General features: G+C 34.4%; 1 protein-coding gene across 1 annotated transcript; it reads right to left on the bottom strand.

Moving 5' to 3' along the window:
• Window positions 1-4,194: 4,194 nt before the first annotated feature.
• LOC18445356 (Small nuclear ribonucleoprotein family protein) lies at window positions 4,195-13,263 on the bottom strand. The gene is made up of 5 exons (XM_006855494.4): window positions 13,228-13,263; window positions 11,346-11,370; window positions 6,355-6,432; window positions 5,857-5,961; window positions 4,195-4,601 (listed from the first exon to the last, which is right to left on the bottom strand). The coding sequence occupies exons 2-5, from the start codon at window positions 11,361-11,363 to the stop codon at window positions 4,485-4,487; spliced, it is 318 nt and encodes a 105-aa protein (XP_006855556.1). The 5' UTR covers window positions 11,364-11,370; window positions 13,228-13,263; the 3' UTR covers window positions 4,195-4,484.
• Window positions 13,264-14,326: the final 1,063 nt, after the last annotated feature.

Genomic DNA, 14,326 nt, shown 5'->3' with positions numbered 1-14,326 from the left:
ATCTTTATTTATAAAATTTAAAGCTTCAAAATAGTGTAGATTGAGTAGATTTATATACACATGGAAAATATTGATATAAATTGATAGCCCAGATAATGTATCACAAATGCATTATTTCCCACACTTGAAATTTATATGCATCTCGAGGTCAATCGATTTAAATCAAAACAACCTCTTCTAGTGAATTATTTAGGGACGTATTAATTTAATTGTTGAGGGCCTCAACCTTATATAGAGTTTTTCTTTTCTTGTATGCTTGAATCTTTATTTCTCAATTCATTATAAGTAAAGTAACAATGAAAATTTATAGGTGCACGTTAGGTGATCCACCCATCCACCTACAAACATGGGTTTCGTTTAGACACTTTGTTCGAAATGCTCTGATCGTTTGTTTGTGTATTCGTTAAAGAGCTCGGAGGCCTTTCTTTTAAACAGTTCGTTTTGAGTATAGACCTAGAGTTTTAAGAGCACCGATGTGGTTTAATAAAAAGAAAGCAAATAGTCTATTAGTGCATTAAAGATGGACTCAAGAATTTTAGATCAAAACTATGTTTCTTTGGACCTAGACCGATGTGGTCGGTCCATGTGCTAACCCTAACAGTTAACAAGCTTTTCCCTACATTCCACTTCCACAATGCAATAAATAAAGGAAAAATTTTATATAAAGATTCAACCTTATGTTGTACAAGTAAGGTGCATTTTAAACCCATTAGAGAGGATTTCTAGCCTTCAAAAAACCCACTAGAGAGGATTATCCCAACCTCAAGATTCATGGACATGAAACAAAAAAAAAAAAAGATTTCTAGTCTTAAAAATAGTTCATCTTCTAACACGTGGATTATTCATTTTCAAGATTTTCAAATGTGTATAGATCTACGTGATTTTCACCATTTTTGAAATTTCAAATTTCATAATTGGGGGCAACAATAGATTTTCATATCATCACAACACTTTACGACATCAAAACTACGTTTTCAGCATAATTTTGAGGTGCACCTTACATCAATAGTACAAATTGACACATTATCCAAAACTCACCCATACATAAATAAATGCCAAATGAGAAGCAATAATAGAGGAGCTATTGATTTTGCTGCCATTCATGAACTATTCATTGGGGGTTGTTATCCTTTTGATAAATAAATGCCAAATGGGAAGCAATTGCAGTCTAGTACGCGTCCCACATTCATGCCACCCAACAAACAAAATAAATAAGGGTGTATATAAGGCATTAATTTCAAACAAAGTATTAGTCTACCTCAAGTTCAACTGAAAGACGCAGTTGGAAACCTTTACAATGGCATGAAAATTTATTTACTCTAAATTATGAAAGTTAAAACTCCAACCCTAAAAATGGTACAAAACAGACTAATAAGAAATATTTGAAAATTAAATACGGATGCGTAATTTTTTTTATATTCATGCATCTTGAGGTTGAGATGATTGCCTAAAAAGTTTTCAAGCACCTAAACAACTCCAAAAGTTAGTTTTGAGATGCTCCTTATTTTTTATATTATAAGGTTGGTGCCTTATATAAACTATTTGAGCATCACGTGGATAAAAAAATGCATTCATCAAGGAGGGTTGTGATGATCTCACATTTGGGTCACAAGCTATTTGACTGAGGAATGAGGTAATTTAATGGTCTCTTACCATCCATTCAGCCAAAAACCCTTCTCACTTTGCTTTAAAGGGAGCAAATGTATTTTTTTGTGTATGTAAAGGGAGCAAATGTAAGAAGTGAGCGTTCCATCTTCTCAGATAGGCAACTATATTCCCATGCATTTGATTTAATCAAATAATGAATCTTGAAGGCTATCGGACTGACTTTCCATTATAACTATCATTTCTTCAACTAAGGAGAAAAATTAGGACAAACTCAAAGCAAGCTCTAGGCCTTAAGACATTTTCTCTTACCGGAGCTCATTGGAACCCAAAAGACATGACACATTTTGACCTGCACCTACATAGGGCTGACAATGGGTCGGATCGGGTTTGGATCCTCCAAGATCCAGATTCAGATTCAAAAAGTATACATGAGATCTACATTCAGATCCAAATCTGAATTAAGATCCGATCGAATCCAAGATATTCAGATCCGAATCCAATCTATCGAATCCAAGTCTTGGATCGATCCCCAGATCCAAATAAGATTCGAAATTCGGGTTGGGGCCAACTCCATGAAAAATGAAAACTAGCTAGTGAAAGCCATAATAGGATATAAAAGGATGAAGTTGTGGCAAGGCTGACTATTCAGAATTGCGTAGCAAGAAACTCAATGCACCGCATGCATTATTGTCAAAAATAGCCCACCTAGCACCTAGGGAACAAGCACTTCAAGCTGAGGTGGGCCTTTGCTTGCATTATTGTCAAAAATAGCCCACCTAGCACCTAGGGAACAAGCACTTCAAGCTGAGGTGGGCCTTTGCTTAGGCAAGCACCTAACACCTACACTCCCACCTACCTTGCTCTTAAAAAAACTTTAATCTTGTCAAATTTTTTTGTTCTTTGCTATTTGCGGTTCACTTGTTGGTTAGCTAACTTAGTTTAATAATTAATTTTACATTTATGCAAGAATATTGTTCTCACAACAATTGATAAGTATGAACTATTAAGCAATGATTTAATGTATTTTCTGCATTCAAGCACACCTATTTGCATTACGAATTCATATAAAGAAAAAGAAAAAATTTTTATAATGTTGATGCCTTAAATTATAGAATTAAAATGTACGTCAAAAATCCATTGAAAAAGACTCTTTTGATGTTATCACCGTGATGGACATCAAGATGCATAGATATAGAAGAAAAATGAAAGGATTTCAAGTTCCAAAATTAATACATCTTACAACACATTATCTGACCATCTAGTTTCAAGACTTTCATATGTTTATAAATCTACTTAGTTTGTATAATTTTTAAAATTTTAAATATTATAATTAGAGATAAAAATAGATTCTTGAGTTATCCTAAAAATTTTCAACACCAAAATTACATCATACGACAAAGTTAAGTTTGGAAGTGCAACTTATTTTGATGGTTCAAAGTTACATCCTTATACAAATCACACCCTTTAAATAAAGGGTTTGTCTACCAAGAGATCATCTATCTTTAGGTGTGGTTTGTATAAGGCCAAGGCTCTAGATAATCAAAATAAGGCAAACCTTTAAATAGTGCCTAAATATATTGTAATAATATTAAAATATTTATGATGGCCAGAAAATTGATTTTTATCTAATAATAAAATTTAAAGTTCATACAAATCGAACAAATCTTTAAACACTTCAAAATTTTGAAAATTGACAGCCTAGATAATACATTACAAGATACATTATTTTCAATACTTAAAACTTTTTTTTTTCTTATGTCCATGCATCTTGAAATTGAGATGATCAAATTTAAAGTTTTTAAGCATCAAAACAACTTTTTTTTAATGAATTTTTGAAGTACACCTTGTTTTGATTGTTTAGAACCTCACACAAACATAAACTTTTTCCTTTATATTTTGTACATGGAACTTACAATCATTTCTACTAATTAGATGTCAAATTAAATAGCTTGCGGTGAGTCACAAAATCCATGAAATATTTTTTTATAAACTGTATCCATTCAATGACACTCTCACAACCACTCACTCATGAACAAAAATGATTGTGACCTTCATATACAAAACATAAAATCCCTTGAATAATTGCAAAAATAGCTATTAGTGATACATACACATCCATAGTCCATGAGTATACAAATAAAAGCCCACCACAAAACCCAAAGGTCTGCCTCAATGCTTGCCTAGCACATAGGGGCCCAAACCCTCAATTGCCTAGGCACCACTCGACATTGTTTACAACCTTGACAGCAAATACGCTGCCTCCCAACTGTGGAATTTGGAGCTCCAAGAACGGAACAAATCTACCCATTTCTGAGCTCCAAAAAATAGTCATTCATCTTGATATCAAAATATATATATATATACTTGAAATAGATAGTAAAATATATATACATTTGCAAGATGGACCATTTCCAATGCTTGAAATCTATTTTTTTCCTTCCAAATAAATAATCGTGGTGTGATGAAATTGCAGGGTTTCCAACACCGGATATGTTTTCCTAACGAGGTTTGAAGTACAACCGCATACAGCGGTAACCATACTAAATCCTTAATCAATACACACAGCTTGTTTGTCAGCTTAACCCATGAAGAAAAATGACAAACATGAATTGAATGAATGCATGCATATACAAGTCCAAATAGTAGGAGAGTCTTCAGGTGAAGCCTTTCACTAAACACACATTAGGCTGCATTCTGTGATTTAAAACATTAAAGCTAGCTTGTATTAGTAGTAAGCACTAGTTCAAATATCAGGACCTCTCTACCAACAAGAGTGACAAGTTCCCAAGAAGGGGAGAGAAAAAACTTCGACTAATGAGAAAGAAAACCAAAATGGTAAAATCCTGACAGGAAAATGGGGTGGAAAGACAACCGCCTCACTTGGGGTTTCTCAGGACGATGATAACTGAGTCTCCACGAAGAAACATCTTACTAATAAACCTGTCCTTGTTCACTGGATGTGCTTTCTTCTTACCTTTTCCGGTCTTTGGCACCTAAACAACCAAAATAGTAATAAATTGAGCTAAGTAAAATGCCAATCAAAAATTAAAAATAGTACAAGAAAAACATTACTGTCGCCACCAAACTTTCGGTGTACTTCAAAATTGTCACCTTGACCTCTTTTCAATAATCTAACACCCAAGTTTCCTAAGTCTTTCAAAAATGTGATCTTTTTGAATTGGTACCATTTGCTTCCCGAAAATCCTCTTTTTGACATTTTTACGCACCAAACAAAAGCAATAAAGCTCTGACTCCCTTTATCTTAAAACCTAGAGACCATAAAGTCCAATACATCCCCAGCTCTATCGGTATTTTTCTCTCTCGTGTAGGAGAGGCAATGGAGCTAGCAAAAGAGCAAAAAGAAGGTGAAGAAAAAAGGAATATCACAAGAGGAGGAGAATGGGAGCAGACAAGAGTGGAACAACCGGACTTTGGGGAAGAAAGAAATTGGATACAATAAGCATTGGAAGAATTTTCTACAATATTAAAGGAAAGATAGATAGAGCATTAGTACCTCAGGACATTTGGGTTAAGAGAGAGAGATGAGGGTTTATGAATGTCTATGGAGAGAGATAAGGCTCTCCGATTTGATTTCGGTAAAGCGGCATAAAGTTGAGGTACAGAGATGAAGAGAAGTTATGGTGTTGGTTTGGTTGGAGTAGAGAGAGGGGGGCGGTTCTCATTCAGTATGAGAGAGTGGGTTTAGTGGAAAGATATAAAGAGAGTCAGTTTGAAGAGGGGTGTTTTCTCTTTCGGTTTGGGTAGAGAGATGGGGAGAGAGAGAGAGAGAGAGAGAGAGCTAATTTGGATTCTGTAAAAAGATGTAGAGGGAGTAGATTTAAGTAGTGGCATGGAGAGAATATTCTGATTCCAATCGGGTAGAGATGTAGAGAGTGTCAGTTTGTGTAGAGAAGAGAGTGATCTGGATTGAAAAGAAAACATATAGGGAGGGTCAGTTTGGGTAGAGGGATAGAGAAAGAGGGCATTCTCTCATTTGGTTTTGTAGGTAGAAAGAAAATGTACCAAAAACAAGAGGTATTTTGGGAAGTAAGTCGTGGAGATGTGCTTAAAGAAAGGCATGGAAAACCTAGTTGACATGTTTGGAAAATGAGAAATAAGGGTGGCAGAAAACTTGGCGGCACAAGTGAAGTTTCTCTACTTCCTAGTACTATTTATGTCTAATGGATAAAAAAGTAACTGAAAAAAACAAAGCTACAACATATGTTGTGCTCGTGCATAAGGACTGACCTCAGTCCACATCTCCCGGACATTTTCAAGAACCATGTTGCAGTGACGATCAAAGGCCCGAACTCGTCCAAGGAGCTTCTTGTTGTTTCGACAGTTGATAAGAACCTAAGATGGTAACATGATGTGAAAGTCAATAAACAGAAAGTCAAGAGGACCAACCCAAAAAATGTAAGAAAGATAATATTGACATCACACTCCATTGCAAGCATGCAAACACACACATGGAAGCACACGCGCATGCAAACACACAGACACATGCAAAGAAATCCCCTCCCACCCCCACCCCCCAGTCGTTCTCGAATGCCATGTGCATGTTGGATTGAGCATCCAAAATGTTGCTATATGTTTTTTATCAAGTTGGCATGCATTCATTACGCCTGCATGCCATGTGCATGTTGGATTGAGCACCCAAAATGGTTGCTATAAAAAAAATTTCATCAAGTTGCTTTGATATTTCTACCATCTATTGGAGTACCATTAGATAATGTAAATTATTACCTGGGTATTGTTCTTAACACTCATCATCAACACGGAAAGCGGACCAGTGTTGAATTCCTCTTCCTCAGTCTTGCTCACCTGAAACAATCAAGTATTAGAAAAGCAAAAAAGAAAAACCAAGAAACTGCAGAAGTAAGAGGAAATGGTAGCAATTTACCTATGTTTGCTGGAGAACAAAGTAAAGATGAGCTCCATGTTTTAAAAAAGTTACATTCGCCTCAGACTTGCTTGACTTGGTAAATATTTAAATTTTAGAAATTCAGACTAACTCAGGCATATTTTCATGCATGGCATGATCTTTACATGCCAACTTTTGGACATTGCTTTTCTGATAATAAATATTGATCCTAGCTTTTCTATAGTGATATCATCATTTACATTGTCAAACACAAAATTTCCCACCCCAAAGAAGTCAGACATGGGTAAGGAAGTCTATCACGAAATTATGTGGAGCCCATAGTTTTACCATTAGCAGGGTGCAGGTTAAACGACCTCCATGAGCACGCGTCCACATGCATCCAGACATGCACACACTTGCATGCACATGTGTCACACGCCTGCTCTTCAACGGTCAGGGAATCTAGCAATCTATATTGCTCAACACATGACAACTGTAAACTTATTCAAAGTATTCCACTTGTTGCTAGAGGTTTGTTCCAGGAATCGAGACAATTGCCTTTATTGGATCAAAGTATAATATGCTCAATTTATCAAAGGCATTCCAAAATTCACCCAATCTGTGACGTAAAACTTGCCTATCAAGTGCTTCTTCCACTTTGCAACAGCCTTCAAATCACTGATTGTCTAGAAAGTGTCTACATGCATTACTTAAAGGAAAACGTTTATACATGGCCAAGGCTCTAAACAATCAAATTAGAACCCACCTCAAAAATTTCACTAGAAGAGGTGGTTTTGATACCTAAATATCCTCAAATTGATCATCTCGACATCAAGATGCATGGACATGAGAGAAAAATGGATTTCAAGTTTTGGAAATAGTGCATCTTGTAACGCATTTTTGGACCATCAATTTTCAATATTTTCAAGTTTTCATAGATTTGCTTGATCCACGTTATTTTTTAAACTTTAAATTTTATAATTGAAGTTGAAAATATATTTTAAGGCTATCACAAAGATTTCCAGTACTGAAACCACATTTTTCGACACTATTTGAAGGTGCGCTTTACATTGATTGCTTAGAGCCTCGGCTCTATACAAACTGCACCCTTACTTTAAATACAGTCCCGATGAAGATATAGAAAACAAACAGATCTAAGAAAACCAACCCGTTGAACCCATATCTCAAATCAAACCTAACTGTTTACCTAGTAGAGCAAAGCATGTCAAATTATTCAAGTATGCCTTATATCTTTGACATCAAGCAAAAGTAAAGCCCACTTCAACAAACCATGAAAACGCATTTTATGGATGCCAACTTGGCAAATAGAAATGAAAGCACCAAAAAGTAATCAAAATCTTGTGTATATCATTTTCCAAAGGAGCAAGCAATTAAGAACTCACTTTTCCATGAATAAAAATTTTCTATTTCCATCTCAAAAATATAATTCGATGCACATCATCCAAACATTGATTGTTCTTCATTATAACCACTAATTTCTCTACGGAGTTCATTTATTGTGAAATTTGAATAATATTTCTATCCAAATAACAAAACCCAAAAGAACTTATTCTCTCCCATTATTGTAGTAGTAGTAGTAGTAGTAGTAATATTTTTTTTTGAGAAATAGTATTAGTAGTGATATTAAATAATAAATCTCCAAACCCAGGTTATACAAACAAATGACCCAAACATTTGTCCCATTCAAAAGTTATCCAAACAGTCATGTTCCAGAAACTAGGTTTTAGCGTAATAAAAGTTTGGCATAATCAGGTTATGATTCAAATTTTGTGTTTGTTTACCCAGGGAGCCAAATGATCTATTAGTAAAATGTAAAAAATATTTGTGTTTTTGTAGTTTACAACTTTGCGTCTAATGTATGGATTAATGATCAAATATTGATACATTACTATCACGAGTAACTAAAATGGTAACAATCAGATTCCCCTCAATGAACACAATCTCTCACTGCTAACATGTCAAGCCATCTTATGCCTCAATGCCCATGAGCATCCCCAACACTTTTATTGGGGTTCTGAATTAATATATATATATATATATATATATATATATATATATAGGAAAAGGCTGGGATTAGCCCACTAGCTTATATGAACATATGAGCCCAACGGCCAAGATTAAATCTGGGGTGATCTGACTGTCACGACCTCATTTTAAGTTTGAATTTTAAGTTTTTTTCTACAAATCCAAATCACTTGAAAAATTAGGTGTGTTTTCTTCTCATCAAGACACATCTAATAAAAATATACAAAAATTTATTGGCGTAAAAATAAAATGACCAAAATACCCCCAAAACTTTTCGGGGTATTTTGGTCAATTTATTTTATGTAAAATATTTTTTTGATATTTTTCAAAGATTCAACTATTTTTGATGAACACACTTGTAAAATTTCAAGTGATTTGGATTTGTAGAAAAAAAATTAAAATTCAAATACTACCGGACATCCGTGATCGTCAAATCGGCTAATCCCAGCTTTTTCCACACACACGCACACACACACATATATATATATATATATATATATATATATATATAGAAGCATCTACACAACGCCTACGGGCAAAATGCTACAGTGATTTTGCCCATCGGCTAATCGCCGTCTGAAAAAATCGGACGGTGTGTGTTTTTCGACGCCACGGACCTAAGCATGTTCGTGGTTGGTACCGTCACGGACATACTAGGTCTGTGGCGGTCTAAAAATTCACGTCGAACCGCAACGAACAGTATCGTCCGTTGCGGATCCGTTCAATAAACCGCCACAGACATAGCAAGTCCGTGACGGAGGCGAAATACTGTAGCACTTTGCCTATAGGTGTTTTTTAGGTTTTTCCTACATATATATATATATATATATATATTATGAAGATCCTTGATTTACTCTCTTTCTAAATAACTAGAAGACAGCTACAGATACTTCAAAAAAGTGCCCTCTCAATTGGATAGGATAAAGACAGCCAGAAAAACTACTGATCCTGTCACTAACACTACTATAAACTAACATCCTCTAAAGAGGTCTAGAGAGAAGCTCCAAATCATCACGGAATAATTTTTTAACACTGCATGGGAGTCGTGGAATATATTGAAGTTTAGTTAGATCTTACCAAAAATAAAGTTTGGGGCAACTTTCTTCTTTTTTTTTTATTTTTTGAACAGCAAAAAGTTTGCACAACTTCGGACAATTAGAATTTGATCTTTCTAACCATGTCCATCATAGGGACAGAATGTTGCAACGAAATCATCATAATGATGCAAGATCCCTTCAGTTTCTCCTAGATATGGAAGATCTATTAATCTTATTTTCATATGTATAAAATATTTCATTACTTAAATCATCTAAAACATGAACAGAATCACTCGTACAATAATACGAGAAAAATTGTATCATAACAAAATTTGTACCCATGCATAAAAACGAAAACATTACTCGGAACCTTGAAATTCTTGTATAGAAAAAGTTACAAACAAAAAACACAGGAAACTGTGCAAGTGTGCATCGATAGAGCGAGCAAGAGCAAACCCATGAAATTAATTTCAATTTCAAAAAAGTCATAAAGCTCAAGTTACTGAAAAATGAGACATATACATTTAGGCTTCCTAGATTAGGGAATGACAACGACCAACAACTTACATTATGGAGTATAATTTGCTCCATTGTATACAGTTCCTATTTGTAGATGAGCCTATATTGGCAAGCAAAAAGGTAGAGCTACTTCAAATGTGCATGAGGCCATTCAAAGTCCCCAGGAAAACTTCCAGGTGGGAACACAGCCAACAGAATGGGAATGCCACATTTCATAAACAGTCACCAGTTATCATAGAGTAAAGGAGTAAAAAAGGACTGTTGGTTTCTGATGTTCAAGGGAGTAGACAATCTGTACCACCATATACGACAAAGTTGTGTCATCATAGACAACTGTAAGCGAGAGTCATTCCATATCCAATTGGGAGAGAGACTGAAGATTTCAATTATGCACCAGCTAAAGTTGCCAGATCTGGCACAAGTCTCACAAATTGAGACCAAGGAAATTTTAGTTCACAGATGACGAGGCAAAAGTCCAATCTAACTTTTACAGATGCCTCTAAGGGAATTGGAAGCACATATACACGATAGCACCAGGCTCAGTAAAGTAGTAAATGAAGAGTAAATTAAGTATGGATGGTAGTAAACTTTAATGAACCCTGAATAATAGCTACCATGTGCATTATAGGTCAGCATCAAATGTATACATAGAAGGGTAATAGAAATAACCTTCTCGTTTTAATACATCTTATAAAACAGAATATTTGCTAGAATATCCTGATCATAAGGAAGAGGCCAACTGCATGTTATACTGCTTGGGAATAAGATACATAGATACAGGAAAATCTGAATGAAAAAATAAGCTGACAGATATGTAAGTCTAATAACTATGGAAAAAACAAAATACATTAGCATATGTGGAACCACTTCCAAAAATTTTAAGGAACTATTATCAATTAGACCCACCCAATAAAGGACCAAAATACCCAATATTCATTCAAAGAACCAAAGCACGATAAAAACAATAACCATGCTGCATTGCTACCACAATCAGGTGGCCTCTAAAACTAGAAATTGCTCGGTAAATTATGTACAATCAGCAACAGCTTTAAATATTTTCAAACCAGTTCTACATCTCTAGCATCCCCATATAACTAATTGCTCATAAATACATCAAACCGTATAAAGCAATCAGATGACAACCTGAAGCATTTTTCAAGATTCCAAGATCACAATAAAAGGAAACTTTGGGTTAAAATAAAAAAACGTGTACAGAAAATAATATATACAGGAGAGAAGGTCAACAAAGTCAAGTTCTCAAAGAAACTTACATTAGCATCCTCTTCCATAGTCCAACTGCAATAAGCAACAAGAAACATATCAGTGACTGCAACAACATAGTATAGATAAATAGACAACATACAGTCTAACTTTGTAAATACAAGAAAACAACCCATAGGCAGAAATAATTGACACAAAAAACACAACAGCCTCTATATTCAAATTCTTCCTTCTTTTGAGGGTGGATATCTCATCTTTCAAGGGATCCTCCAAGAAATGAAGTTGCAACTATTTGGATTTTTTTTTTTTTTTATGAAGCCAGCTGTATAATGTGGAGATGGGGAAACGCTTTGTCAAATGCGAAATGTTCAATATACTTTCTAACAAGCTAGTGAAATTGTTCGAACATGGATTAAAAGAGGCATAGATGCATAAATACCTAAAATAGATTGTTTCCAATATCTAGGGTCAATAATCCGGGCGAATGGAGATATTAAAGAAGATGCTGCACATAGAATTAGAGCTGAGTGGGCGAAATGGAGATGCACATCTGCAGTTTTATGTGATCGTCGTATACCATTGAGACTAAAGAAGGAAATATAATAGCATACTTGAAATTTGAAAAACTTTGATGCAAAGGCATTTCAGCTCAAAAGTATGCGGTGATCACAAAAAACTGCGGTAGATCTCCACTTCGCCCACCCAGCTCTAATTTTATGTGCGACATCTTGCTTAATCTCTCCATTTTTCTGGATTACTGACCCTAGATAACAGAAACATTCTCTTTTAAAAAAAAAAGACTCCCGATAAGGTTGGTTTCAATAGGAAATACATATTTATGAATTATCAAAATCAGTTACCAAGTATGGTTTCTACTTGACCCACACACAGGCTTCAAGTTATCATAAATCTGAAACAGGTTTTGTCAGAAAATGAAAACTTTGAAACATACTAAACTATGGCACAGGGTCTTGAATTTTGCTGGATCAAAAACCACAAAAGCTTAGTCCATTTAACACGGAATTCAAAAGGAAATACACCAGAATGAGCTATTCTACAACAATTTGCAGAGCTGGGATACAAGAAGGCAAGACTTGCAACTGTAAGCTTGCAAAATGGTGCCTTTAATTTCTTGAAATCAGTGCAATAACAAAAATGTGAAAAAAAATAAAGAAAGTAAAAAAGTTCCTCTCGGTACAAAGTTGGCACTATCTTGATAAAGCCAGGTGCTAAACTGAGTTCGATGAACGAATAGAATTTCTGTGCTTTGAATTGGTGGTGAGAACCATGATTGGCCTCTGCATCCTAAAGCCCCCAAGAGATGGGTTCCTAACTAACTAAATAGTCCCATCTTCTTTATCTCTCTCACGAGAACCTAACTGCATCTTCGACCATAATTCAAAAAATCAATGGGTTCCGGTTCCACAGTGAAAGCCTCAAATTTACTTATCCAAAAAGAAAATGAAAACCTCAACTTCAAATAAATTAAAGTAAAGACGAAAACAAGGACAAGCAACAGACTAAACACCAGAAACAATACAAAAAAAATTTGTGATGAATATTTATAAAAAATTCACGATGAATAGGTATGGACAAAAAGGCACTACTTCAAGCACAAAATAAAAAAGAAATAAGCAATCAAAGATCTTCAACAGCAATAACTAAGAATATAGATTTAGGGTTTTTGTAGGGGATTCAAGGATCTTCAACAGCAATCAAAAGTAAATGTTCGCATTTGAGCAACAAAACTAAAAATAAATTTAGGATTTTTGTAGGGGATTCAAAGAACTTCAAAACGAGCTTAAAAAAACAAAAAAAAAACAAAAAACAAACTGACAGATGAGAGAAATCTACGTTTTGGCGGAAACTTTTTTCTGCGCGCAAGAACCTTAGAAACACTCGTAAGAGTAATGGAGAAAGGATTACGCATACCTGTTTGGAGCGACTGTGTTTTACAGAGTAGCACTCGTAGACGCAGAGGCGAAACTCGCAGACAAATAGCGGGATGCGTTTAAACCCTATTTCAGGAGTTTAGAGAGAGTAGAGAAAGTAGAGAAAATTATACATAGGGTGTGGTTTCTATAAGGTTGCAGCCTTAAACAATCCAATTACGGCGTACCTCCAAACTTTATAATGAGATGCAATTTTGATGTAAAAAATTCTTATTATCTTAAAATCTATTTTCATATCTTAATTATAAAATTTTAAACTTCAAAAATATTGAAAATCAAGTAGATCTATAAACATATGAAAATCTTGGAAATAAACGATCTATTGCAAGATGCACTATTTCTAATACTCAAAATCTTTTTTTTTTTCAATATTCATAAATCTCAATGTCGAGATGATTAATTAGAGGGTTTTTCAATATTAAAACAACCTTTCTCCAATTGATTTTTTAGGTCCATCTTTAATTCTACATTTTAAGGTTGCAACCTTATATAGACTTTTTCTTCATATATATTGTGGATACGGTTTTTATGTAGCCAGCCCACATATTGTAGAAATGTGGGCTTGGCAATAAATATATTTTGTAAATATAATTTGATCTGAATTTTTTAAAAATATATAATATTTGACATGGAGATCACGGATATGAAAACCAAATAAATTTTGAAAACTAAAAACAGTATTTATAGCAAGAAAACATTTGGACCGTTAGTTACTATTGTTTTTAGATGAACTACCTATTTGCATATCACCTCTAGATTGCATATTGTAGAAATGCAGTCCAAACAGCATGAAACAGCTTTTTGTATATTATATACATAAATTAATAAATGGAAAATAGTTTGCTAGGGCTGCGGCCCTATCAAATTAAGTAAAGCCTCATCTCATAACTCACTGTAAATTGCAATTTAAGTGTTGGAAAACCTTTAAATTGATCATCTCGGCTTGAACATCATGATTGTAAAAGAAAATTAGAATTTTAAGCTCTAAAAGTAGTGTATGTTATAATAAATAATCTAGACCGTCCATCTCACCCTAAAAATAAATTTATAGAACAGCAAGATCTATATTATTTTTTTAG

Source organism: Amborella trichopoda, chromosome 2, assembly GCF_054954075.1.
Source record: "Amborella trichopoda isolate Santa Cruz 75 chromosome 2, AtrichopodaSantaCruz75HAP2 v2.0, whole genome shotgun sequence".
In the NCBI taxonomy this organism is placed as follows: Eukaryota; Viridiplantae; Streptophyta; class Magnoliopsida; order Amborellales; family Amborellaceae; genus Amborella; species Amborella trichopoda.
Note: the sequence above shows the minus strand (reverse complement) of the source record. Positions and strands in the feature narration are given on the sequence as shown.